The 26,982-nt window shown below is 38.4% G+C and overlaps 1 protein-coding gene across 4 annotated transcripts in view; it reads right to left on the reverse strand.

Annotated features, from left to right (window-relative positions):
* Positions 1–26,982, reverse strand: part of BANP (BTG3 associated nuclear protein) — a 146,495-nt gene that overhangs the window by 115,104 nt on the left and 4,409 nt on the right. For all 4 annotated transcript variants that reach the window (XM_084533043.1, XM_084533041.1, XM_084533042.1 and 1 more), the window contains exons 2-4: positions 19,463–19,607; positions 18,014–18,108; positions 16,482–16,681 (exon numbers count right to left, since the gene is read on the reverse strand). In XM_084533043.1, coding sequence (XP_084389169.1) covers positions 16,482–16,681; positions 18,014–18,108; positions 19,463–19,532 — 365 coding nt within the window. In that variant the 5' untranslated portion in view covers positions 19,533–19,607. The remainder of the gene's footprint in view (positions 1–16,481; positions 16,682–18,013; positions 18,109–19,462; positions 19,608–26,982) is intronic.

The following is a 26,982-nucleotide window of genomic DNA, read 5'->3' on the forward strand; positions in this document are numbered from 1 at the left end:
GTTTTTACAGGCCAGTTTAAAATGTTCAAAAATTGTATACTTCCTTTTAGACATTGTTCTTTATCACCATCTTTCTCCCGATCATTTCTGAGTGCCTTTTTAAAATGTCACTCACCAAAGCTCATTTTTAATGAGCACACTGAATAATTAATTGCAGCTGTAGAAATAAATTCAATAAAATTCCATTTACAAACTCCCTCGGCTTTTGCTCATATTAAGTTTATATTTGGGGAAAAAAAAGTCTTAGCACTTAAAATTGACATAAAAATAAGAAAAAGGTGTTTTTCTTGTTGTTGTTGTTTTTAAATAGCGTTCATTTTTTAAGGAACACAATCTGGAGAGTTAAGCCAGATGGCATATAGCTAATTTAGACTAATTTAGAATGAGGAAATGTTTTACTATAAGCCACCAGCACAGATTTACGCGCTCTTCAATGCATCAATGTATGTTTCAAGATTGCTTACTTAAATTCATAACCTTTTTTTGTTTTAGGGGTAAATTTGAAGAGAAAAACATCCATGAAAACATCGGCTCCCCTCTAAGCATTAACCTTTCCTAGTTAGTAGAATAGATTGAGAGCACAAACCCACCACCACAGTTGTTTGGGGAGGAGCCACTAACAAAACATACCATTTTACTGACACTTATTTTCCTGGCTAAACAGCACAAAGGCAAAAACAGACACCACAAACACAAGGAAAAATCTCTGTAACAGGACACAGCAACTGCCAACTTGTCCATCAATTGTTTTACATTTGGAAATGAACAGAAACGAACAAGTTGTAAGGATTCGGAGAATCCATAAACCAGTTTGGAGAGAAAACTGAGTCACACAAAGCACAGTGGTAGAGAATAGCTAAAATAAACATCCATTTGGAGATGTTCAACACAGCACAATGCATCTACAAGCTCTAACTAATCTTTCTCAGGGATTAACCTGAGTAGGAACTCTACATCTGGTTTCAAAATAACTGAATGAAGCTTCTTGTCTATTACCAGGAATCGTTAGGGGGTGGATAAAACATCTCCTGTGCTCTGTATCTACTAACACACAGGCTCTAGTAAAAAAAATAAAAAATAAAAATTGATTCCATTTTGATCCCAAAGGAGAATTAATTTATGTTTAATGCTTAATTCTGAAAAATGATGCTTCCTCCAGGAGCGTGCACAAGGAGGATGCAGCAGCCTTTTTGTTCAGATCCTAAGCGTTAACCAAGGAACCATCTTTCTGGTCCCCGTTCTGCACACAACAAGAAGGGCCACAGGAGCTGCTGACCAGTTCTGGCAATGATGCATCACCAGGCCAAAATTTTGCAGAGCTGATGCTGTGAAACTTGAGCAGCTACTCCTCTGGAAGAAAAAGAAAGTAACAGTTGGGACCAATACAAAAAGGGGGCCATTATGCTTGCAAAAATGAGAGTTTCACAGTACTCCTTAGACTCCAATTTCTAGACAGACAAAATGAATATCCACAAGATTCCCTGCAGATACGGGAATGTGCTTCCCAGTAATTTTCCTGTTAGGTTTTCTATTCTCTGTTTTCAGATTTGTTTATTTTAAAGAGACAGCAACAAGAAATCTGCTGAACGTACACGGCTTTAAACAAGGAGTTCTATGTTAAGTCAAAACCCTGGGCCAACCTTAAACGATCCGGTAGAGGAAATCATTAAAACTTATTACAGCCTAATGTATCCTCATATTGGATTACTCTAATTTATTTTCTCAGAGCCCATACTGCAGATAAATCAACTGTAATCATTACTTATGTACTAAAACACAGATAACGAAAATCATGGAGAAGGGGGAGGACAGCTTCTGATATTCAACCCGATCCCAAATGAAGCAATTCTTTCTATCAGTGCTGCCAGTACTATATTCATGAAGATGATGGAAAGAAAATATTAAAAGGGGTCACAGGGAGTGCTTCAGAAACCCAGTGTTGTTGCATAGGCTTCAGTAGTTTCCATTTATGTTCACATATTCCTTTCCCCATAAGCATTAGAACTTGGAGAGACTGTTCTTGGACACAACTGAGTAAAAAATTTAAAAGGCATGATACTTGTAGATAGATTTATATTTGGGGATTTTTTTTTTTTAATGCCATTAAATAATCTGTTCAATTACTGGAGAAAATATTCCTAAAAGAATATATATGCCAGATAAGGATTTTCAAGTGTGTATATTTAACCTCTGACTTTTCTTTTTTTTTTTTCTTTTTTCTTTTTTTAATATAAAAGAACTTTCAATCTTTTGTATAAGAGCATTCCTGCCAAAGGTAATTCTCAATATGGAAAAAACGTGTGAGTCAGATATGATCATTAGTCTTAACTCTTGGCATTTTTATTGCCAATAACCCATCAATCACATAGAGCGCAGCCAATGACATAAAAGAACTTGCAGCAGTACCAAGATGACGATCTGCTCCTCTTCCCAGACGAGGCTCTCACTTAGCAGGAGAGAAAAATAAAACAGAAGGAACTCATTGGCATTTCTATGTTCCACAAGGTACAAGATAAAAAGGGCTTCTCCAAATGGATGTGAATGAGTTTCGGAAAAACAGACTGAATTTCTCGGATGAGAAGTTATTGTTCTTGTATCTCTGCACACACTACTATAGCCAGTTAACAGAGTATTTATAGCAGTCCTCAGGCAGTTCAAGAAAAGAAAGAGAAGAGCCCTCTGCTCAGACCATTTCTGTGTCTCCTTTGAGTATGTGAACATCTGCAAACAGGTAAAGACGACCTTGGAGACAGAGCTCAGCTCACGGACATTCAACCAGCCACATCCACCTGAACTGCTCTTTCCTGTCTGTCCCTATCGAAACGCTCTGCAGGCACTCCAACACCCACACCGTGTGCGCTGCGTATCTGTAAGGCAAGGCTCACGAGGGTATAATTCTCACCTTCCTCTGGCGTATATATTAAAAGGAGATGCAGAAGGAAAGGAGATTAGGCAGAAGGTGGAGTTACTGCTGGCAAACTGCTTGTTCCAAACACAGCCTCAAGGAAAGCAAGTCTGGGAAAGAGACCTTGAACACTAATATTTTCCATTTTACGGCTGGAGACTGCCCTGTTCTGTTTGTTTCTTTTCTCCCCTCTTACTAACACTTGTGTTCATCAAGAACACCCACCCTGGATCTTTTCATCACCATTAGGAAGATAATATTACAATGGTCCTTCCTCTTCCACCTGCTGCCTTTGCCTTCTGCACATAACAGTTACGACTCTCTACCCAAATAAGAATGAGAAAACTGACATTAATTTACAGTATGGTATACATAAAAAAAAAAAAAAGAAAGAAAAAAAAAAAAAAACACAAAGCAGCAAAGCATACACAAAATTACACTGGATTTACACCAAAAAAAAAAAAAAAAAAAAAAAAGGAATGCAGCTCCTCATGTCCTAGAAGAGAGTCAACAACTAAATCATTCACCAGGCTGAAGAACAGTAAGATATCTGCTATAGGATAGAGCACACTATGTGGGCACTTGCACAGTTAAAGTTTTAATGTCCCTAAACCATCCAGTCACCTAGCCATAGCCAACTCCCAGAAAAGCAGCAGCATTATCCATCATTTTCAGTAACAGCCCAGTCGTCCAAAATTATCTTTGGATTCTATGCATCTGGAATATCATATAAGAGCAGACATTATAAAGATAGCATTAATGATTACATCCCATACAAACACAAGCCAAAGTACACCAACCATCACAGGAGAGAGATTTGTGTATCTGAAAACCGAGAAGGCTGTAATCAATTTATAATAAAGACAAAGCAAATGCAGCATTCACTAAAACATACTGTTAACATTTTAAGATTTAACACAATGAATTTCCAGCTCAAACATACGAGCTAGATGTTTTCCAAGTTACAAAACATGTCTCTGCAGAGCTTATGGTACTCAACCCTACCTACAGAGACAGCCTCTGAATTGGCTGACAGGCTGAAAGATGAATTACTGGCTTTAAGACCAATTTCATCGACCAATTTAAAAAGCTGTTAAAATGTGTTGTGGATTATTCTGCTCTGAGAAAAGCCACGCTTGTATGACCAACTGTCATCATTCATAAACGCAAACATCCATTCCCACAGGCTCACCAGCTAACCAACAGCCAGGCAGTGCTACAAGAGACCCGAAGAACCTACCTGCCACTTCCAAGCCCAGCTTGGTACTTTGCAGGTGTCGTACAATCTGTATGCACACAGAAGCAACTCACACTTTTTTTTTTAAACCAATTTCTCTTATTCTGAACAAAGACTGTAAAAATTAAATGCACAGTGAAAGACAGGCTACGAAGCATCTTTGGACTAAGCAGATACAGAAAAGCAGCAAAAACCAGTGCAGCCAGGCCATCTTGCAACCAGCATAGATGGGACTGAAAAATCCTGTCACCAGAAATGGCGTTAGACTTCTACTTTTAAACACGGACTGGAAAAGGACAGGTCATGACTTTTAATTAACAGGTTCATACAAGGCTCTTCAGAGATAAATGTACTCAAAAACATAAGAGCAAAGATTTTTTCTTCAGATAATTTATACGGAAATTTACAGCTGTTACCCTTCTTTGAGCCTTTATGTCCTGAACCACAGCTAGATTATGCAACCTGCTGGGGATTGTATTAAACGTGAAACAAAACAGGGTGATCTCTAAGCAAAGAAGCAGTCATATTCGGTAACAAAGTCTGTGAGCCATATTGACTGATCTTCAGCAGAGACACTGTGAAAGAAATGATTTACTGCAGCCGTAGTACTAAAACAGAATTTACTACCTGGTTAGAAACCACGGCATGAAACTAACGCAAAGACTGAACTGACAGTCCACACAGAAGCAAGAGAAAGCAATGAAAAGGCAGAAAGACTGAGAGCTTTTAGCTCTGTGTTAGATATACGCTTAGTGGGATTTATAGATGTCACTAGGCAGGCTGGGCTTTTTGCTATCTGCACACTTCAACACAAATACCTTCATGAATTTGGCCCAAGATCAAGAATAATTCCAGGAATCTCTAAACCAAAGCAAAGTGCACTGACTAAATACAAGAATTTCTTCAGTAACCTTCCATGCCCAATTAGGAGTAGAAAGGTTGGCAAAAGATAACAAGGATACATCAATAATTTATCACAGTTCATTAAAAATGTGCAGAACGTGAGACTTGTGAAAAAAATTATGAGATTTATGAAAAGGAGATTGTGGTGGCTTAATACTTTAGGAAAAGTTTACTTTTTCTTAGTAAACACACACCTAGTCTGTGATGCTGCCTGTACTAGGTACGTTCCAAACAGAGAGCAAAAAGCACGTTTTTTCTGCAATTGCAAATGCGCAAAGTACTGAAAGTGAAATAAGAACTAATCTAACACACATCTTATAACCAACACATCAAATGGCTCTATTCCTATATTCCTACAAGCAGAAAAGAGGAAAAAAATAACTCATCCATATATATATTATAGAAAACACCTGCAATGCTAACACAAAGTGCAGCTAAATAAGGATGTGTCAGCAAGGTTCTTTGTGTAGAAGGGCAAGAAAGGAAACCCCTGAGGAGCCAAAAACCTGCCCATCCACTGAGAGTGCCAGCATGTGCAATCAAAATAATGTAGACCAATTTGTTAATTAAACTTTGTTAGGTACCCTTCTATAAACTATTATAAACTACAAACAATTGTGCAGATGTTATGGTCCAAAATCAAACTCCAACTATCCTGGTATGATCCATTATTACACAAATGGCTACATTTACATTTCTTTTTCCAAGTTGTCTTACAATTTCTAATATCTGCATTAGAATAATCACACTAAATGGGCAATTTCAGTCTTCAGCTTCATGATTGTGCTGCTTGGCTTCACATTTAAATCATATATTATTTTTTTTCCCTCTTTGATAGAGACTGCTGCATTAAGCAACAGCAAAGACAGGGGAGAGAAAAACCAAGGGCCAAGCAGAGCAAAGCTCACTGCATTAAAGATGAAGTTCAGTAAAAGTTTGCAAGACACCTTCTTGAACAAAAGACATTAAGAAGGCCCAGTGAGCACTGCATTTTCAATGATGTACAACCATGAGGGACTGCATCGCTATTTTCACTTCTGCAGAAGAGGATTTAAACCAACACCGCTGTTTCCAGCGTCAGAGGCCACCTAGAATAAGCCTGACTTGTGTGGCTCGAGAAGTTTGGGGGTGAAGGCAACAGTGTTATAAACTGGCTTTCAAGAGAGCAGTTACAGTGAGTGAAGCCTCCACAGTCATCAGATAAACTGCAAAAAATTACATTAGGTTCCTGCAAACAGAACTAAAACACAGAGAGACGGTTCAAAAATAATTTTTAGTGTATATTTCTGTTTTTCTTGCTTTCTGTAATTACCCCACTAGTTATATCCACTTGCTACTACACACATTTTTATAGAAAGGCCAAGGATGCTGCTACTCTGCGAGCTGGTACTGAATCTTCAAATTCCATATACGCTAGATGGCTGTCAAAGAAACACCATTCTTTACTTTTTATAAATAATACAATTTTAAAAGATATTAGGAGCAGATTTCCTGTCTCAAACTCCACCCTTAAATATGGAACAAAGAGACTGAGCTAAAGATATGCAAAAATGTACAGTTCCCCAGAAAGGAAAAATTCTGTTTGGAAAGACATTCAGATTCCAAACTGTTTTTTACGTTTGGAAACGTATCAGTTAAATAACATCTGCTGCCAAGTAAGGCAGATGGAAGACTGGCTCCTCGCCACCTCACCAACCTCACCGAGACCTTGCGAGATGTACGGCTGTTTCATCCTGCTGAGGCTCTGAATCCATCTACAGCTCTTTTCCACCTTGCTTAAAGCAAAACTAGGGACTCTCCAAAAAACACTGTGGGTTATTCTTTTTAAAACTATACTGATGTATCATTTTCCGTAAGTAAGAAGACAGGTCGTTTTTGCCAGCTTTTTAAAATAGCACTACCGGTACATTAATCTGGTGTGAACAGGGATGCAAAGTACTTTGAATCACATCTTGGAAATGAAATTTGTCCTTCCAAAGGAGGAAGGAAATTCGCCCCCTGCGATCACAGATTGATGAGGTGCTCCCCTCTTTATTTGTTCTTGTCGTTCTACTCTTGGAAGCAAATACCCGAAGTTACAGCAAAAATTTCAAGGGAGAGTGCTCCTAAGCACTGGATTTTTGAACCCTAAGCACCTTCAGACACTAACGTGAAAAATATTTCAACTCTCAAAACTGGAGTCCACGTGAATATATAAGGCTTTTCTGCCCCCTTCTGTTTGTTACGTTTGATATATTACTTTGTAAAATGTATAGTATGCAACATATGCTTCCATAATCTGGTGTGCTGTGTCAAATGCATTAAAATTTACAGAGCTTCACTAAATAAAATCCTAACAATCTTTTTCACCCATTTTACAGCAGTCATGGAGTAAACACTATTCCCTTTCATTAAAAACAATAATTCTTTGCAAATGTTTATTTAAGAAAAAGGAGCAGCGTGAGCCATACAAAGGCATTTGTCCTGAAGCAAACTGCAACTGATGTACTCTCTGCCTTTATTTCTTCAATGCAATAGCTGGCTGTGTTCACAGAACCGTAGAATTAAGGTAAATGTTCTGCTCTCCGCAGCAGTTATCTAATATGACCTTATGGGATTTGGCAACGGCGTAGGTCAGCCTACCTTTTAATACTTCTATAATTGGTTTTAAATGTTCTTAGATGTTAATTACACTAGTAAATGTCCCCCCTAATCCATGTAAATAACTCAAAGCCTTTTTGATCTCCATGTACGCCTCCCTTTTTCATTCTCAGATACTCTTACAATTAAAGGGTGCTGATTTCTAAAATGTCTTGACACGAGGGGCAAATTCCCTGTGCATTCAGCACTCTCATTTCTTAGCTTGCTCTTAAGAATAGTGATATATTGCACCACGAGGGGCTCCATGCAACTGATTTTCTGTTTTTGCGCCATAAATTTCACTGAAGTCTGGGATGCAGAACGAAGTTGCTGTATATTAGCTAAGTGGGAATAAATGCTTACCCACATGTGGCTCAGAACACACAAATTATTTCAGATGTTTCAAAACTCCCCTGTTTAAAGGATTTCACATCTGTCACATGCTAAGAGCAACAACCAAGAAGTTTAAGGTATGATAACACTGCAAATTGTCAAATACTAAGCTTCCCAACACATCCGCAAGATCGAAACCCTTGTCTAAAACAAGAAGAAAGCTTATTACCTAAATTTATCACCTTTATTTTAAGTGCATATTGCTGAAAATCTTAGCTATCATAGTGGTTTTTTTTTTTAAGAATTCAAAATCATACCCTTAGTTTTGTTTTGAGCCTCATAGGCATATTTTAATCACCATCACAATTTCAGAAAATCCGCATACTTTGCATCTATTTCTCACACAGAAATTATCAGTCGCTACTTGCTAAGCTGTCATCTGAATCGCTGGACCACTACAAACAACATTTCATCAGAAACCATTAAGTTAAGAACATATGGACTGGGAAAAACAAATCAACACAGTTCAAATCTTGGTCACTTCAAAAAGTTTTTATAGATTAGGTCTATATCCATGAATTATTGAACTCTCCAAAACACAGCTGAAATGTTACTATTAAATTGTTATTTTAATTCTATAACTGACCTTGTATTCTCAACCTAAAGGCTATCTGAAAGTTATATACTGTTTCTGAACTTATCAAATCCCACCAACAAATTACTAAACACTTGGCTCCTCAGTATCTTAGTGCAACAATAATGGAATGTGAAATTCCAATGAGAACACTGCTGTACAAACTTCTTAAATACAAGACACCACTTCTCCCTAGTCCTGCATGAATTTTAACTCCCAATAGTGGAGGGATTAAATGTAAGATACACTGAAACCAATGATACATGGAATTTGGAGCACTTGTTAATGCTCTGTAACAAAACTCCAGACAGGCTCAACCAACAGACGAGCTTAATTTCCAAATAGCTAAGTCTCTAGCACACGCATCCAAAACAAGAATGATGATTGTTTGCAGCACTGCTGCTGTAGATCGTACCAGATAAAGCAAATAGCAATAAAAATCAGAGTCATGAGAGTCCTAAAACTATTTTTAATATAATCATGTAGTGGTCCTAACTGCAACGAATCACCGAAGTTCACTGAATTTGTAGCGAGTACTTGTACCTGAAATGCAGACTTCAATGCAGGTAAAAAGATGTTGATCAGTATTATTACAACTGACAACCAGAATCAATCTAAAGATGCTGAGGCTAACAAGTTCTTTTGAGAAATTAGGAGACTTTGGAAAGCATTATAGTATTTTTCAGGGAATCAAACATTTAAGTATTTTGTTCAAACTGCAGAAGAAGAAACTAACAGTATGCAGCTCTGGATAAAAAGATGTCAGGAAAGATCGGCTGCCATCTAATTGCAGAATTCCATTATTTGATTACTTCAGTTTTATCATCCAAACTGATTTTAAGAGAGAACTGCGGTTTTCAGATAAACATGTCTACTATACCTCCAGCAGTTATGTGGGGTTTTCAGCCATTCTTTTACAAATTTCAAGCCACAATTCTTCCAGGCTAAAATACAGCTAAGCATTGGCTGGCATTGTAAGGAAGCAGTAGCTAATTTTCGTCTTTTAAGAAAAACATAGAGATTGCATTTCATGCATTCAGCTTGAAAACACACACAAACGCACGTGTAAGCAACCCTTCTATCACCTGGCTTTGCAGTGAGAGATTTAAAATAATAATAATAATAATAGGTGGCAGAACTGAAAACAAAAGCCACAAAAGGCAGGAAAATAACAGCATTTTGAGCCAATCAGTGCAATTATGAATGGCAGTTCAAGTCCTAACTCCCTTAGTTAAACTTCAACTTAGTCTAAAATGCTATTTTTAAGCTTATTTTGCTTATATGTATGTGCAATCTTAAAAAAAAAAAAAATCGAGATTCTAAACAAAATCTTAAAGAATAAATATGCTCTAAAGTCTTGATTTAAAAAAAAAATTATGATCTTTAGATATTGTTATTGTTAACTTTGTTCCTTAACCGGGAGCGCGCCTGAGATGACCATGGTGACAACAGGTCCCAGACAATCCCAGACAATTCCCCACAACCAGGCAGGACCCGCACAAAAGCCGTTCAACGCGAGGGCAGCACGCTCATCCCCAGCTCTTGATGACACAATCCCATTAATTATAAACAGAACCCTCACTGGCTGAAGCTCCAGATATGACACTCCAGCCGTTAATTTAAAACAAGTTTGTTTGCACACAATACCATTGACTGACAACAGAAAGTGGCAGGGAAAGTTTGGTAATTTATTGATACCGCAGGGTCCAGTCCAAAACAATGACAGAAGTTCATCTGTGTTTTTGTCAGCCACTCCCAGACTTCAAGGCCTGTGCTGAAGACTCCGCTGGAAAGCGCTCGAACACAAGATATTCCGAAGGATAAGTAAACACTGCTTGCTTACAGAAAGTGACAGGAATTTCTGAAGACCTGATGAACTCCAGAATGTTTCCAGAGAGCCTCCTAACACATTCTGATTACCACCCCAAATAACTGACTGTTTTCAAGATATTATCAATAACAACTGTTTGTCTTTTTTTTAAACCTGGCTTAATTTTACTTTTTTTTTTTTTTTTTTTTTTTTTTTTTTTTTTCAGGCTGACTGTTGAGCTGTCTTGGGGGCTGAATAAGCTACCAGACAAATATTTTTCCAGGCCGAAGTTCAGTGCATGAGAACAGGCTCACGGCAGGCAGAATAATGTACCTGCAACTTGAAAAATAAACCATCTGCCATACATCTTGCAGGGTACTATAGCCCTCAATACACGCTTTGTTTCAAGCCGTGGTAACCTTAAAAAAATCCTTCCTGCAAATTGAGTATCTTCAGACTTGAAGCAAGCATACTTCCACTAAGGGAGAGTTAGCTTCTAACTTTACTTGAAGGTATTAACAATCCAAGAGGTTTATAATGCTAATCTATTTGTCAATGAGTTTATAACGGAATGAAATAATAGCCATGAATTAAATTCAGAGAGTAGTTTACATTGCCTAATGAGTTGCAGAATCAACCAAAGAAAATGTGGAAAAGAGGTTAACTACATATCCCAGAGCCTCAACAGCCACCATTTAATAAAGGAACTTAAGAATGACTATTCTTGTTAAAAGCCAGGAGTAGCACAGTTTTGCCATAAGGATTTTTATTCATTTTAACAAAATGCAACAAAAATGAAAAAGCTATTCAACACCTGACAGCATGAAATTAGATTGGTTAAGAGGGTTGCAATTCCTAGGAAAAAAAAAAATATATATATATATATATGCACAAGAAAAATTCTGGCATTTGTTTTTTATACTTATACTTGGAATAGATTATTTTTCCCTTTTCCCCTAAAGGCTCTATGCAGGGGGCAACAATACTTTTGGGAAATTCAAAACGAATGTCATACTGTAATTTTTCTCCCTACTCCCACGCTGCTTTACAACTTCATTTAAAATCATCTCACTTTTCAGTTTTGTATTACTCACCTGCAGAACCACTTGTAAACAACGATACACCAGAAATACAAATCTGCAACTGCAAGCAGAGTGGATGAACAAACCCCATTCATCAAACCTTACTACGCCCTGTTGATTAATCTTAATCATAAAGCAAACACGTTAACAAACTACATCTACAAAAATTAAGCAAGTTCTTACATCCCATCTGGTACACAACTGCATCAAAAGCCTTCTCCTGTAAAAGAGATGTAAAAACCTTGGTTTGCACCTTAAGACAAAAAAAGACAAATGCTGTTTTCCAGAAGCAGCTGACTTAAACTACCAACACTGCATTTAAATGCAGTCAGATCTATCCGAAGCAGCTTTATTTTAAGAAAGCGTCCAACCCGTTAACAAGTCATGCCCAAGGATACCGTATCAGGCCCTTGCACAAATATTGAGTGCATTAAACTCTGCAATTCCATTTAACTCTCCAGTTCCCATTAAAGACAAAAATATATGAAATTCTATCTCTATGCTTAGTGATCGGTATCCTTAATCGGTCAGCCACAAATGCATGTAGTAAAGAACCAGATGTATGTGGTCTGTATTTCAACTTTACCATAACAAAGGTTCAAAGGAAATATTGGAACTAAAGAAACTCTATTTACATACGAATTTCCATATTTCATCAGAAACATTTTTATCTTGAAGAAAATAGCAATTTAAAATTTAAATCCTCTCCAAAATCAATACATTTCTAAAACTGTTACTCTCAGTTACATAACGATAAAAAAAAAAAAACACTTAAAAGTACAGTAGAATTGCACAATGTAACTTTTGCAGAAAATATCCAGAAAAACAAATGATGGAAGGTTCTGTGAAACCAAAACAAATTCCTGTGTTATCTAAAGCAATCAACCTGAACCATTTATACTTGGGCTTACCCACGCAGAAAAATGATTAATGGAAAGATGCTGACAAAAATAACAGTTTCTGGACTGAAGTCTTTCAGATGAAATATTTTCTTTAAAATGCGGATAAAAGATTTTAGCTGCACTGTCACACGCTGCGTTCATCAACTTATAAATCTCAGGACCTGGGCACATGCTCCATTTCAGACTTATCATTTGGGGCTGCCATTCCGACAGGCAGCCGGCACTGCACCAGCTGTGCTATCGAAGAAGCTTTCGGCAGCTACTGGAATTTCTGACCATGGCAATACCTCATAAAGAAAAGTAATTAGATATTTTTAATAGCCGTATTGCCAGGAAATGTTGCAGACGGAGGACGAGAGACAATCACTTCCTGGACGGGGAAGCGGGGCTGTACGAATGCTTCACGAAGCTGGAAAAGCTGGGATCACTGGGACAAGGCACTTACTCCCCGCATCGACTCATTAACTTACGTTGCTACTGTTCTTGGCTCTTTTCAAGCTCCAAGTTTAACACGACCCTGTGCAATCTAAGGATTTGTGTTTTGAAAACTTCCGATGGTCTTTCTAAATAAATGTGGAGAAACTAGGCTTATTTAGTTCTGCTCTTCATGTAATAACTCACGGAAATACAGCACATCACATCTCCAATTCTGCACGACTTCCTTTAAAATGTTTTCTCCTGTTAGTTTTTGCTGTAGCTTAAGCTTCTTTCTAGGAGATCTAAAAATTAGCCTGCTGTTCCTGAGTATCCCAACTGCTCACAGAAATTACTCTTTACACAGGCCCATATATCCTTTACTTTCCTGCATACCTGCACTGCAAGTAGCTGGAATATAACGAAGTACCGTAACTGCAGATCAGCATCAAAAACAGGAATGAAAGAACTGAGCACGGTCCAGCATAAGTACACCTTCACGGACACAAAAAATCAAGAGCAATAGACAGTACTCTAATTTCTGAATACAGCATTTCATAATTTTCCAAGAAACATCAACAAGCCTTCAAAGTACACATACCCAGAAAAGGATGCTGGAAGATTTCCACACAAATCAAGCCTCGCGTGCGTAATAGACAGAAAGCAGAGTAAGACTAAAACGTACTGCACTTCTGTCCTGGGAGCTAAAAACATGGGGTGGTTCCAGATTTATTGCAAGTCTCCTTGAAAACTTCTGCTTCGTTTCCCTAACAAGAGTTTGTAAAACTTGGAAACAATAGCTTGGCACCAAAAAAAGGTACAAGTTATCCCTGTAAGTCAACATATTAAGCTTTCTAGAAAAGGCCATTTATCATCGAACGCAAGTCTGACAACCATTACCAAAGTTACACTGCTGCCTCCATAACACAACTGGATGGTCAGATGATATTTTATCGACTCCAGCTCATCAGCAGCCAATATGTAACAGCACCACACACATTTTAAGACCCCACATCATAGTCACAGTGCTCAGATGTGAATTTACCTGTTGCACTGCAACTACACAACTCCCCCACCACAAGGTGAGCCAGAAAAAAGCCCCTCTGTCTGAGTTGTCCTGGTTTTCATCACTTGATGACCTGCACATATTTCCAGCTGACAAGCCTTAAGAAATTCATTGAATTTTAAAAGCACAAACACAACAGAGCAATCAAACTGCATGAATTTATAATGCACAGTCCACATGCTTTACTGTGTGCACTGCTGTAACACACATTTTGATCGTATTAAATCTGCACTAAATTAATGCAAGCAACTAGAACACCAGAAAAAAAAAATTTAAAAAAAAAATCACTCTAGAGTGGAAGGAGAGAGATCACAAATCTAAAGGTATTTCTTGAAAAAAGGTAAGAGTCAGCTGTACAGGCATCTGCTTGACCTGTCTTAAGTACCTACAGTATTTTTGTTGGTATTATTGTGGCAGAAAAAGGAGATGGGGGTTGATGAATCTCATTCAGATGCAGAATCTATTATCCAAAACACTAACTGTGGCTGGCAGCTCTCCACTGCCATCTGCAATGGAAGGGGAAGAGGAAACAACACGGAGTTGATACAACATAACAATCCACATAGGTTGTGAATCAGAAACAATGAACAAGCCAGGAAGGCTTTTATGAATGAATGAGAGACAGGAAATTCAGTGAAACATTCCATCCCTTTGAAATTGAAGTGTTATTAACGCCAAAAAGACCTGCAAGTTAAACACATACACCCCTGTTTTCTTTTGAGTCACATAGACTGCTACAAGAACAAAAAGCTTAGTGAAAACGCTTGTGTAATATTTCAGTTACTTGCTCTATGAGCCAAACAGTTATTATAGGTACTTAATCTCTTTTGATATGGAATTTAGCTGTAATTGACCTTTTTCACATATCATAGGGAAACTCCAAAAGCATGAGGTAATGTAGACACGGGACCTGTTTAAAGAAAAATTAAATGGAAGAAGGGAAAAGGAAAATATCCAGTGATCAAAATGATCATGAACAGCATACGAAAAAAGGCCAATAAAGGAATTCTGGAGTACCAACACTGTATGTGGACATCTAAAAAGGAAATCACTTTTGGAAAAGTATGAAAAACGTGAAGTGTTCCTAACTAGGCAGGTGTCTGTTACAGCAAAATAAGCAGACTTCAAATCTACACTGAAAATAAGAGATATTTGAACTTTTAAAAAGAGATCAAGAACCACATCAAGTTCTTTATCCTTTCAGATTTTTCAATACTGATTTGGTACATTTCTGAAAACTAGACTCTGTTCATCACAAGTAATCACTTTCGGTTGTGGGGTAACAGGCAGTCTGCATTATACAACAGGTACAACTGCACGAGCAAAGTGTTCCCTCTGAATGTAAAATCTCCAACTTTGAACTTCTTGTGGTAGCAAGATTATACTCCATCCTGTTTCATAAATGCATGAACTGCAAGATACCATAAAATGTGACTATGAGCTAAGATACACTCTTTAACTTAGAATACCTATTATACAAATAGCAATACGAAAAGTAAATATATATATATATATATGTGCAGCAGTTAAGTGTATGGTGGTATAACAGAAAAAGGATAGTGTTTGTGGTTTGTTTTCTTACCTCACATGGATGCAACTCAACATAAAGGAACTAATTTTTTCTATAGAGATGTAGAGTAGTGCACCTGGAACAGTGCACTGAGCAAAACGTATCAAAAATACATACAAAATATTTTTCAGCTATTAACAAAGTTCAGAGTGAGTGATGAAATATCAGAAGATTGAAAAACAGACTGACAAAAAGCATATTAAGTTCATGTATGTTGACTAGAATGGTATGATGTGAAAGTTGTCTATGAATATTATGCAGTTGTAATGGAAAATAAAAAGTCATTATTTAAAGAAGTATTAAGTTTTTCCTAGCTGTAGAAATATGAATGATGGAAAAGTTGTAACACAAAAAAAGTCTCTTGATCATCATATTCCTCTGGCTGGAATAATACCCATGGTAAAACGACAGGCACATCAGTATTTAAGATATTTAGAACCATATTAGGCAACTCATAAAGGTACTCCAGGTCAAACCTTCCCTTTCATCACAGTGGATTAGATTATTTAACAGATTTTCCATCTCCTACTTCTAACCCCAAAATAAACATAAGTGCTATTCTACCAGGAGTCTTTAGAAAATAAGCACATATAATACTCTGCTGTATTTCTGTCTGATAAAAGTAAAATGAGAAGCAATCAGAATGATGAACTCACCAATTCAAAACAACCACATAAATAAAAGTAAAGCAAGTCTACAAAACCCATCTAAAACAGATGATGTGACTTTTCCAGAGATGGATGAATCTGTCTAGTTTAATTCAAAACTAAATGTGGAAATAGTTGCAAACTGTCCGTGGACCGGTGCGACATGATCAGTCTTATTCTAAGTAGAAGTAACATCATGAAACTGGTACAAAAATTACCTCTGAGAAAATAATTCTACATTCATAAGCAGCACACCAAGTTCCTGACAGCTATAAAGAAAGCTGCAGAGCCTGACGCCAGGGAAAAGGATTTAGGTTATTTTAAAAAGCACACTGATGAGTAATCTATTCTTTTCTTACCATCGTACTTTATTGCAGGTCTGCGTAGCGCCAAGAGGAGAACCTGCCACCATGGGGACTTGGATGGGGCTGTGCTGTTTGTTCATGACAAGATCCAACTTCTCTTCCAGTGATTTACAGGTAGCCTCTAGTGCCAGCAACTTTGCCTCAATGCTATCCAGTCGCAGGCATATTGTCTGATTAATGGAATACAGGAATGACTAGAAAGGGGAGAATACAAGAGAAACTGCTTTTAAAGACTTACACGTTTATCTTCAGCAACATACACATAAGGAAGCTCCAGATAAATGTGACTGGAAAACAATTCTAAAGGAACTAGCAATGTGCCTAGTGACTAAATTCAGCCACATACAGAACCGATGACATTCAGGAGCATTTTAATATTCTCGTAGTCTTTCAGATCTTTATTTAGAAGCCAAAAGCACCCAAGCCAAACACATTTTCACCTAAGCACTTTGTTACTATGATTCCTTACACCACAAAATCATTTTAAATCACATGCCAAAGCTTTTCATTCAATATATTTAAAAACAAAAGTATATAAATCAATGAAAGCATCCTTCTGGATAAAATTAAATAAGAATTTCTTTCCTTGTCCAAACAGATACATTTGGATAATTACAGTGGAATTGTATCAACACAAATCACATCAGGGACAATAAATGCCACTCATTTCAGTTTTCTCCTGAACAGCAAATCAAGAAAAGCAAATAAACAAACTTTGTTTTCCTAAGCAATTTTATTTAAAAGAAAGCATATTCCACTTGGTTCCCCTTGGGAAAAAACAGGCTATTGAAGAGTAATGGTACACACACTCTCCTCTGCAAACAGCAACTGTGCCATCTTGTGGCCCTCAACTACAAATTACACCCCATCGAGCTGCTTTGCAGTGCTGCTTCCCCCCTGCTGTCTTAATACAGAGCTTCAGTTTCTATGGCAGAATTTCTAGACAAAATTACATACTGCTTAATGTGCATGGCAGTAAAATACAACTCACATGCCTATGCTCCAAGACAAAAACATTACTAAAACACAAGAGAGAGCAGCATGGGAAGTTCTGCAAGTACAGAAGAGCCTGAACCAAATATAGCTCAACTCTTAGGGGAACATTCTTAGCTTAAAATAATAATTTTAAACATGCTGAAAGTATCTGCATAGTGTAATAAAAATATATTCAATGTATTTAAAATATACTTATTACAATACCTGGGTATTGTCATACAATATATCAAATTTATTCTTAAGGGTTGAGATTATTCACTTCATCAAAGAAGATGGAGCGATGTTTGAGCTACTAGAATTATTTCTGATTAAATTTTATATTGCTTATGAAATTTTTGCTAATGATTTTCTACCAGGAGATTAGCCAACTATGCAGATTTTAAAATTTATGCAGAAAATAAACACACAAACATTTACAGGGATACATTTCCAGTACTATGCATGAGCATTAGTTCATTTGATATCATTTCCCCAAGAAAAATAATTTAATTGGCATTATAAGTAAAAACAGAAAAGGGTATTATTGTAACCTTAATAGAGGGATCCTGGCAGTTAATTTCTATCCGCTGACGTTTCAGAGTAGGCTCTACGTCATCGTCTGTCACTTCATGATTCTCCAACACAACTGCAAAGAAAAATAAGCATGGGCATAGCTTATAATACAAGAGGTAAAACTTGGATTAAAAATATATTAAATGGACAAATCAAAAAATATGAAAGGAGTTAACATATTGTATATTTCTATTTTTTTTTTAATGCTTTCTCTTAAATATATATGATAACTTACTTCTGGCTTCTGAACCCTCACACTCTGCAAAACTGTAAGCAGTTCTAATTCTGCATGAACGCAGGATTTCTCCCACAGAATCATAGAATCATTAAAGTTGGAAAAGACTTCTAAGATCATCTGGTCCAAGCTTTACCCTAGCACTGCCAAGTCCACCACTAAACCATTAATTTCTCTCCAGTAGCGATTAACTAAACCCTGAAAATTTTCCAAAATAAGTACTTGGTTATGCAGACCTATTGATCCCCAACGCTTTTAATCTAGAGGTAAACACTCTGAAGAAACAGTAACAGAAGTGTTCTGAACTTAGAACTGGAAAACCTCGCTGGTAAAAGGAAGACGTACAGCCCTGAACAGTGTCAAAGTCAGAGCATCACCTGAAATGAGCCCAGGTTCAAGGTCCTTTATGAAATCGAGCAAAGGAAAGCTTGTTTAAGGTTGACCACGCTACAGGTGATAATCCTTGGATGCCCACCAAGTTATGAACTAGGCTGGGATAGGTAAGTCTCACGTTCTCCTCCATCTCTTTGGGTACATTTCTGAAAGAACTTTTCTGTTCTGCATCAGAAAAGTATTTTTAAATGTGTTTGTGTTTTCTGTACCTGCAGTTACTGTTCTTTCTGTCAACACTTACTCACTTATACATGACAGCATTGGATTAATGCCTGCAGTTGATTTCAACATGTTTTCCCTTAGATCAAATTCTAAGTAAAGGAAATCACTATGCTTGCTTTCAGAAGTGTTTTTCAAATTTACTGTCATTTTGCTATAAATCCAAAGAATTTTAACAATGTTTGAGAGAAGATATTTTACAAGTAAAACAATGATTCATAATAGATGGGTGATAGTTCTTATTCAAGGAAAAGTCTCAAACATGGATTTGGTCTGAAATAAAAAAAAAAAATTCATTTTGGCATATAGAGTTTTGGCAGTAGTCTACCTTTGAAGAAAAAAGTCTCTAAAAGAAAAGCAAAAAAAAAAAAAAAAAATTAACTTGATCCAAAGGGTACTAGAAATACATAAGTAAAGATGTCCAAATTCAGTAGGAAGTCTTAACAAGTGGCTCTCGAAGTAAATATTGCAGCAGCACTTTATATTTTTTTAAAAAGCATCTCAGCAGTGATTTCCACCTTGTAAATGGGTAATCCTAAACATTATCTTTCTCATGCCATAGCTACCACCCCTACTGTACCTGGGTTATCTGGAGTCAGGTCTTCAACAGCAATCTGAACAACATCTGCCAAGTCCTGTTCTGACATCATTCAGAAGCAGGCTGCGATGTCCCGTCACACACCACCGCAGGCCCCCAAATAAGTGATTTTACGAGACATGCAATCCTGAAAAACAGCAGCAAGAGGAGCGTTAAGACCTGATATAGCCATTTGGCATTTATTTTTTCATCTTTCCTCTACAAAAGGAGAGAGAATTCTTAAGGGAAATGACCGACGTAGAGAAAGGATCATACTATGGTGTGAACTGCTACTTTAATACGGGCATCACCCATCTCCATAAACTTTCTACATTATAAGTAGGCTGAGAGCACAAGTTTTCCTTTCTCATTCACCTTGCTGCACTTTCCCAGTGGACAAGGAGACCAAGTAGCATCAGAGACTGGGCAGCTCATCAGTGTAAAACACAAAAGAAAACATTTTCTTTTAAAATGATTAAAAAAAAATAAAAATTAAATGTCTAAAAGAACATTCAAAAATTGCAGGGGTTTAATTTGCAAATTATTCCTTAGCTCTGGGGAGTGATCAGACCTAAGTGTTGATGTTGCAATAGCATATGAAGTTCCCAGACCACACTGGCTACTGCAGTCTGTACAGATGCATATGAACACAAAGTCCTACCATGAGGAAATTTTAACGGGCACCTAAAATTCAGGGAGAACAGGAAGCTTCTTTGCAGCTAGTTACAAGCAGACTTGAAACAAAACTTCTTTTTTTGGGTACTGAACCCGCCTGTTTTTTCCACAATTCAATTCTGATGAAAGCATTTTCAGAATACGGCCCTGATTTCTCAGCCCTGCTCCCCTGCAACCCTCTGTCAAGGTTATTTATTGGTGTTTTAAGAGAAACCTTCACCCTGTAAAATTGAATTAAAATCACTGGAACCATTTGTACCTCTGCTTTCCCACAGTCATAAAAGGATGGACAACGAATACAAGGAGATCAGTCCTTTTTTTTCCTTTCTAACCTGAAGCAAAAAAACCACTAGCACAATAATTTAAGGTTGACCAGTGGAAATGGTAACTCATCCCTTAACATCGACGCTGAATCACCTCCAGCTATGCATAAAGATTTTCCTCTTTCCCTCTTCCACTCGAGCACAAGAAAGCCATTAAGCCAGACAGGTGGAGCACGAACTTTGGAAGAGGGGGACAGGAGGTGGAGAAGGGTCTGCGTGTTGTAAGAGCCCAGCTCCGGAGGACTCCCCACGCATCGCAGTTGTTTACTCCAAATCCCAGCGCTGCCAACACTGAGTCATCTGAAATTGGGATCGTGGTGAAAAGCTGTCGGGGCCGCGCAGAGCGTGGCAGCCCGCCCGAGAAAGCTGGCAAGGCGTGCGTGCACATGGATGCCATTTTGGCAAATCGCATTTGCCATTTCTGAGAAATCCTGGTAGGCGGCCAGCCCTAACATAATAAAACAGCTGTGCTGGAGTTACTGTTTCATAATGGCACATACTGCAAGGAACACTGCCCTGCCCTCCATGTGAAGAGGGCCACCACTCCAAACAATAAAAATGGACAAAGTAGAACAAAACCCAACTTTTAACACTTTGTCTATTTACACCATGCTAGGCTTCCCCGATGCTTCACGTGTTGCTTTTTAACCAGCTTTATCCACAACCACACCACTACCTAATAAGTCATTCCAAAGGATTTTTGATTTTCTTTTTCTTTAAATCCATTCTAACACATATTTAGCCTTTCAAATCTCATTCTATAAAGTAGTGAAATGAATTAAACCTTTCTGCAACACACAAACTAATAATTTCACACTTGTGACCTCTGTTCTCCATCTCTTATGGGTCATAGTCTGACAGTATTCGACCACACATCAGAAAATAAGTCCTGAAAGATTCTGTCAGTCTTTAAACAACAGCACACCAACCAAACTGGGACTGGGAAGAGAGCTATTACACATACACAGCAACAATTCTTCGTAACAACAGTATTTATTTCCATTTCAACAAATTTTATTACAATTTCAGGAAACCATACACAGCAATGAGCCAACACTGGGACAGAACACAGTTCTGCAGTCACTCCAGGCTGAACACAATATCCTTCTGCTGTCACCAGAGTCAGTGAGCTCCTGGATCCAAAAATGAGGAGAAAAGAGGTATTTGTTGTTAATGCTAGACGGGAGGGTCCTGAAAGCAATGCCCAACTGAGCTCTGCTGGGTACCGCGACCACAGCAGCTACCACAACTTGAAAACGTTCCTCTGAAAACTTCAGAATTTCAATTCACAACAGAAAATGTCAGCAGCGGGCTATTCTGATAAAATTTAACAGGATTAAAGTTAGAGTTAGAATTATATTAATACCTTTAAAATGCCTCAGTCAACAAATTCAGAATAACAACTTCTCCAATACATTTTCCACATATTTTACTCAATGAAGTATTTACCAGCATTTCCTGAAGCAGAACACTTCCTTTCTCAAAATTTGTCTTTTGTGTTTGTTTTTTTTTCCTTTTTTTTTTTTTTTAACCCCCTCCCCTTTCATTCTCGTGGCTGAAACCCCAGTCCCCATTCATTCTAAACTAAATGCCTGTACATTGGCATTGAGAACCCAGTGCTGAAATATTACCTGGACCAAATACTAAGGTATAAGAAAAATAAATGCAAACAAAGCCGGGAAGCTCGGGATAAACCCAAGAGGAATGGCCAAACTCCCCGTTTCCAAAAGCCTGGAGCGGTGCTGCAGCCTCCTGCTGCACTACAGCACTCGGGCACCCTCATACCTTGAGCTGTGTGTGATACAGCTGGGGTAGGTCAGATAAAGTGCTCCAAATATCTCCGTGAGTGCTCTTACTCAGAACTGATAGACCCAAGACAGATTTAAGATAGCCTCTGTTTAATTAAGGAAATATTTGTAAGCAGCCAAATGAAATTCAGGGCACCTGGATTCTAGATGAGTTTATCCACGCATGAGTTTAATGCAATTTAATTAATCTGTTTTAAAACATTCATTTAGAGTAATTCTTCCGAGCATTCCCTTGTAAACAAACCTATTTGCTGGAGTATCTGATGGCTTTACAAATTGTAGGGCACCAGTCCAAGGTGTATCATCAAAATCAGCCAGTGACTTGTTAACATACAAAAACGTGCACCAAACAGAAATCTTCTCCCTCGTACTCACTAGTGAGGGCAAACACTATATTTAAAGCTAACAATCATTATTTCTCCAACGCCCTGCTCTGCACAGTGTTTACTTGAACTCCTCTTCTTTGAGCAGATAATTCGTGCCTGCCTGGTATTTCTCAGTGTTATTGATAAATGAAGAAAATTCTGTCTTGCTCAGCAGGTGAGGAATAACCTAATAAAAAGCAATAATTTAACAGCACATAGGGTCAAATGCAGGAGCTCCCAGCCTCCTTTACACCCCAGTTCTCTGAAGCTACAGGCTGTCAAAATATGAAGTCAAAAACTATTTTCGACGACAACCAAAAAAAACACATTTTACACTTCTTTACTACCACTAAAAACGATGCAGGCGAACTCTAATCATTCTTAGCTTCTGTTTAGCTTTTGTCCTTAAAAGGGAAGTAAAAACAGTGTTTTATGTAAATTTTAGAGTAAAACTATGCCACAAGCACAGGAGGTTAACAGCTTAAAATTGAGTGTAATATACGTGCATATTTGGTTCAGCCAGAGATGGGAGAAATTCGGCCCTCCCAAGACATGACAAAGTCATCCCCTACCTAGGAAAGCAAGGACAGGGGCCCTAACAATCTGCAGGTAGATACCTAAAATAAGTACCAATAACAACTACACTACGCTGATGGACTCCATGACCAGCTTAAAACGGAGATGGCAATATACAGAAGGGAAGAGCTGCTTCAGAAACGAAGGATCTTGAAATTTCTTTGGAGTGCAAAATCTCGCAGGGAGGCAGAAATTCTTGAACATTGTTGTGAACACATTGTAATTATTATTGGTCGTATGCATATGTGCACCTGTATACATCATTCCACCTGGTACAAGGCACTGGTTTGCCTGGATGTCTGCTTCTAACTCTGCTGATGCGCTGCCCTTGACCACAACCCCAGCACAACCCAAGCAGAACACAACCAGCACAGTGCTGTGTGTTCAGCCCCACTCGGCACGATCCAGCTCAAAAAACCCAGCAGTGGCTGTGTGGTCACATCCACCAGAAATTCGAGCACAAGCTCCCCGTGGACCTTGTACAAACACCACACTGGCACAGCTTTGATGGAATTATTCCCAAAGGAGCTAGGAAGGATGTGTTAACACCTATGGCAAGTGCACTTTCAGGTGCTTCAACACGTAAAGAAGCCTGAATCCAATTTTACCGACATACAATCCCATTGAACTTAGCGAGCCTGCCCATATGGGCTGGATATACTTAAGTGCTTGCAGATTCGGGGCCCTAAAGCAGAGGTCAGTTTCCTGCATCACTGTGAAATTACTCAGGATATTGGTCGTAAATGCGAGGCACGACTTGTACGGCTCGAAACCCAGCGAGCATGAAACGAGAGCCACTCAAACAGCGCAGGCAGTATGCAGAACCAGATGTCCCACGTTTTATTGCTTGCGCCCAGAGATGGAGAATCTTTATTGATAACATCCCTCCAGAAACAAACACTTGGGTTTAAAGACCAGGCTTCTAGAGCCCTTTTCCTATGACCTACATAAACGTCTCTCCCATTCTCAAAGAGCTTCTACCCGTGAGTGGAGGGGGGTGAGACAGGCAGCCCAGGTGTCCTTTTACCTTTGTCTGTACCCATTTGAGATTAGCAACTTCTCCCCCAGTAACCTCTTCATGCATCTGTCTTCCTGCAATACTTCAGGCTGACTTCAGGAATACCAAACAAGTGCCTAACGCAACCTGAACTATTTGGGGCAGATCTCAGCTCTCTACGACAACTACAACATCAATCAAAGTATTCTGCTTCTGTGCCACAGCAAGATCCAAAACATCGTGCAGATGTTAGGCATGGATGTGGTTTTGGTGAGATTACCAGCACGCCTTGAATGCCTGCAGAGTGCTCTCTGACTAACGAAGACAGCTCCAAAGCACACCTGAACTCCTCCCGACCCATGCAGCCATGGACCTTCCGACAACAAAACCAGCCTGAGAAAGACAGTCCAAGCTTGGTCCTGTAAATTTGCTGTTCTGAAGTACCACTCGGTAGTCCTAGCAAACTGGCAGTTTAATAATTTCTGAACATCTCGAAGGTCCTTTATTGAGAAGTGACTAGGAGCTGGGGAAGGGGGTGGGAAATGAGGACTTCGCCTGGAAAGATGATGTTCCAGAAGTCACTGGTATCTGAAACATCACCAGCTATGACATGAATGAGCCTAGCACTCATTCAGAGCAGGCAGCACCCCAAGCTCTTGCACCACGCTCGTTTCCACAAGCAGCAGGGCAGAGCAGGACAGCAAACAAGCTTCACCCACTGCTACTTGAAAATCTGCAGAGGCAGCCAAGAAGCTGGCTGAGAAAAGCCGCGGGGTCCTCTTCCAGTCCCAGGAATCCAGCTTGGAGGATGGGTACAAGCAGTACAAATGCCTGTTTTATTTTACAGACATACAAACGCAGTCTTGGTCAGGTGAGTCTCCTCCGCAGCACAGGGATCTGTGTGATGGTCATGAAACTTGGGTTCTTGCACAAATGACCAAGGGACCACATTTTCCCCCAGCAAAGCCCCAGAGACTGAAGCGAAGTTCATCACCAAATCTTTCACCATAAACTTGCTCAAGAGACGATTTTAGAAAACACAATTTCTATCAACTTTGAATTTCATTACTTCAGGAAAAAAAAGTGCACGGATAACAAAACTTTTTGAAACTTCATCGGCACAGACAAAAATCATTTTGAGAAACTTTAATTTTTTTTTTCCCATATGAAGTGGAAGCCAAAAAGCTAAAGTTCTTTAAGACTACATGACACATTTATAGGTGCTTCCAAGCTAATGCTACTGTGTACTTGTCTAATATTTGAGACACTTCCTGTATAACTACTGGTTCAACTCAAAATGATTTTTTTTTTCCTAAGAAATACAACTATGGGCAGACTAACAGATCTAGGTAGCAGCTATTGACACATACAGACCATTAAGGGACGCCCCCAGATCTTTATTCTGCAGGTTTAGGTTTGATTCCTGCAGACTGAACCTTGAGGACCATCCCTAACAACAGCTAGAGAAGTACATCGAGTGCAAAGAAGGAACACGCCATCAAAGGGGGCTAAAAAGGACATTCATCCACTCCTGAGAGTAACTGTAACTATGCTTTGAGGCTGAGGACAATTCAGCCCAACCAGCAGGAACCTGCTCATGTGTCTGAAGAAGCTAAACTTGCCTAATTCACCAGAAGAAGGAGAAAAATATACTGTGTGCATTATCCAAATAAAATGTACTGGTTTAAAATTCAAGTTCTCTCAAATGTCAGGAAATAGCAGTGAAACTTCACTCTGGAGGTTCCTAATGCCTAGAACTATAAGGAATACACCCCAAAGATCAAAAAGAGGACCTACAGCTGCAGTGACAGCCCGTAGGTCTATAAATACTTACATACTTGTAAGAGTAGCAATCAAATGGTAAACTAACAACATTAAAAAAAAAAAAAGACTTAAAAAAAAAAATGTATAGCCTTGTAAAGCAACCCAGTGAAATAAAATAAAGCAATTACTATCTGTTGAGCAAACAGCCCCGAAGAGGCATAGCTGGGCTTTTAACAAGGGAATATAATCACATGCACAAGACAGGACTGATCTCGATCTCTGGTCTTCAAAACTGAAGATTTTTTCCTGTTATTTAGGAATCGAAGCACATTGCCATGCTCCAGCCGAAAGCTTAAAGCATTATTTGTTATCAAGGAACAGCAAGGAGCTTATTGAGGAATATTTCAACAGAACATATGGTAATTTAATATTTGCATCCCCTTTGGAAAGCGGAAAATAAGTAACATAACAAAAGGGTTGCAACTAAAAATAACGATTTTTAAAAGCTATCAGATGCTGCCGGAAGAGAGGAGGAGGTGAAAAAAATGACAATATTACAACACTTGCTAAAATTTGCTGAACAAAATGACAGTTTCTGAATATTGGCCACCTACATGGTGACTTACACCTGACAAAAAGCATTTGCGTGTGTTTCTAAGACAATTTCATTAACTATTTCAGTAGTAAGGAGCAATCCCTGAAGTTTACCTCCTGCTTCATACCTTAATTCTCTCTATTCTACTACAATTGTTTGCCTAGATTTTTTTCCGCATATCTGTCAACCTGTCTTATTTTAAACTGATTTTCCTTTTGCAGTGCAAAGTATACAGCTGAGATCGAAGGATGGGAAACAGATTTTAAGGAAATTAGCACAGCTTTCAATTTATACCTCTGAAAGCCCCGTTTTTCCATTATGTTCTCCAATTATTTCCGCATCACAAAGTCATTTTTTCTCATTAAAAATAATTCTCTGTTCCCAAGCAAACAGCTTAACAAACAGCATCTCAGCATATTA

Source organism: Aythya ferina (genome assembly GCF_964211825.1).
Source record: "Aythya ferina genome assembly, chromosome: 12".
In the NCBI taxonomy this organism is placed as follows: domain Eukaryota; kingdom Metazoa; phylum Chordata; class Aves; order Anseriformes; family Anatidae; genus Aythya; species Aythya ferina.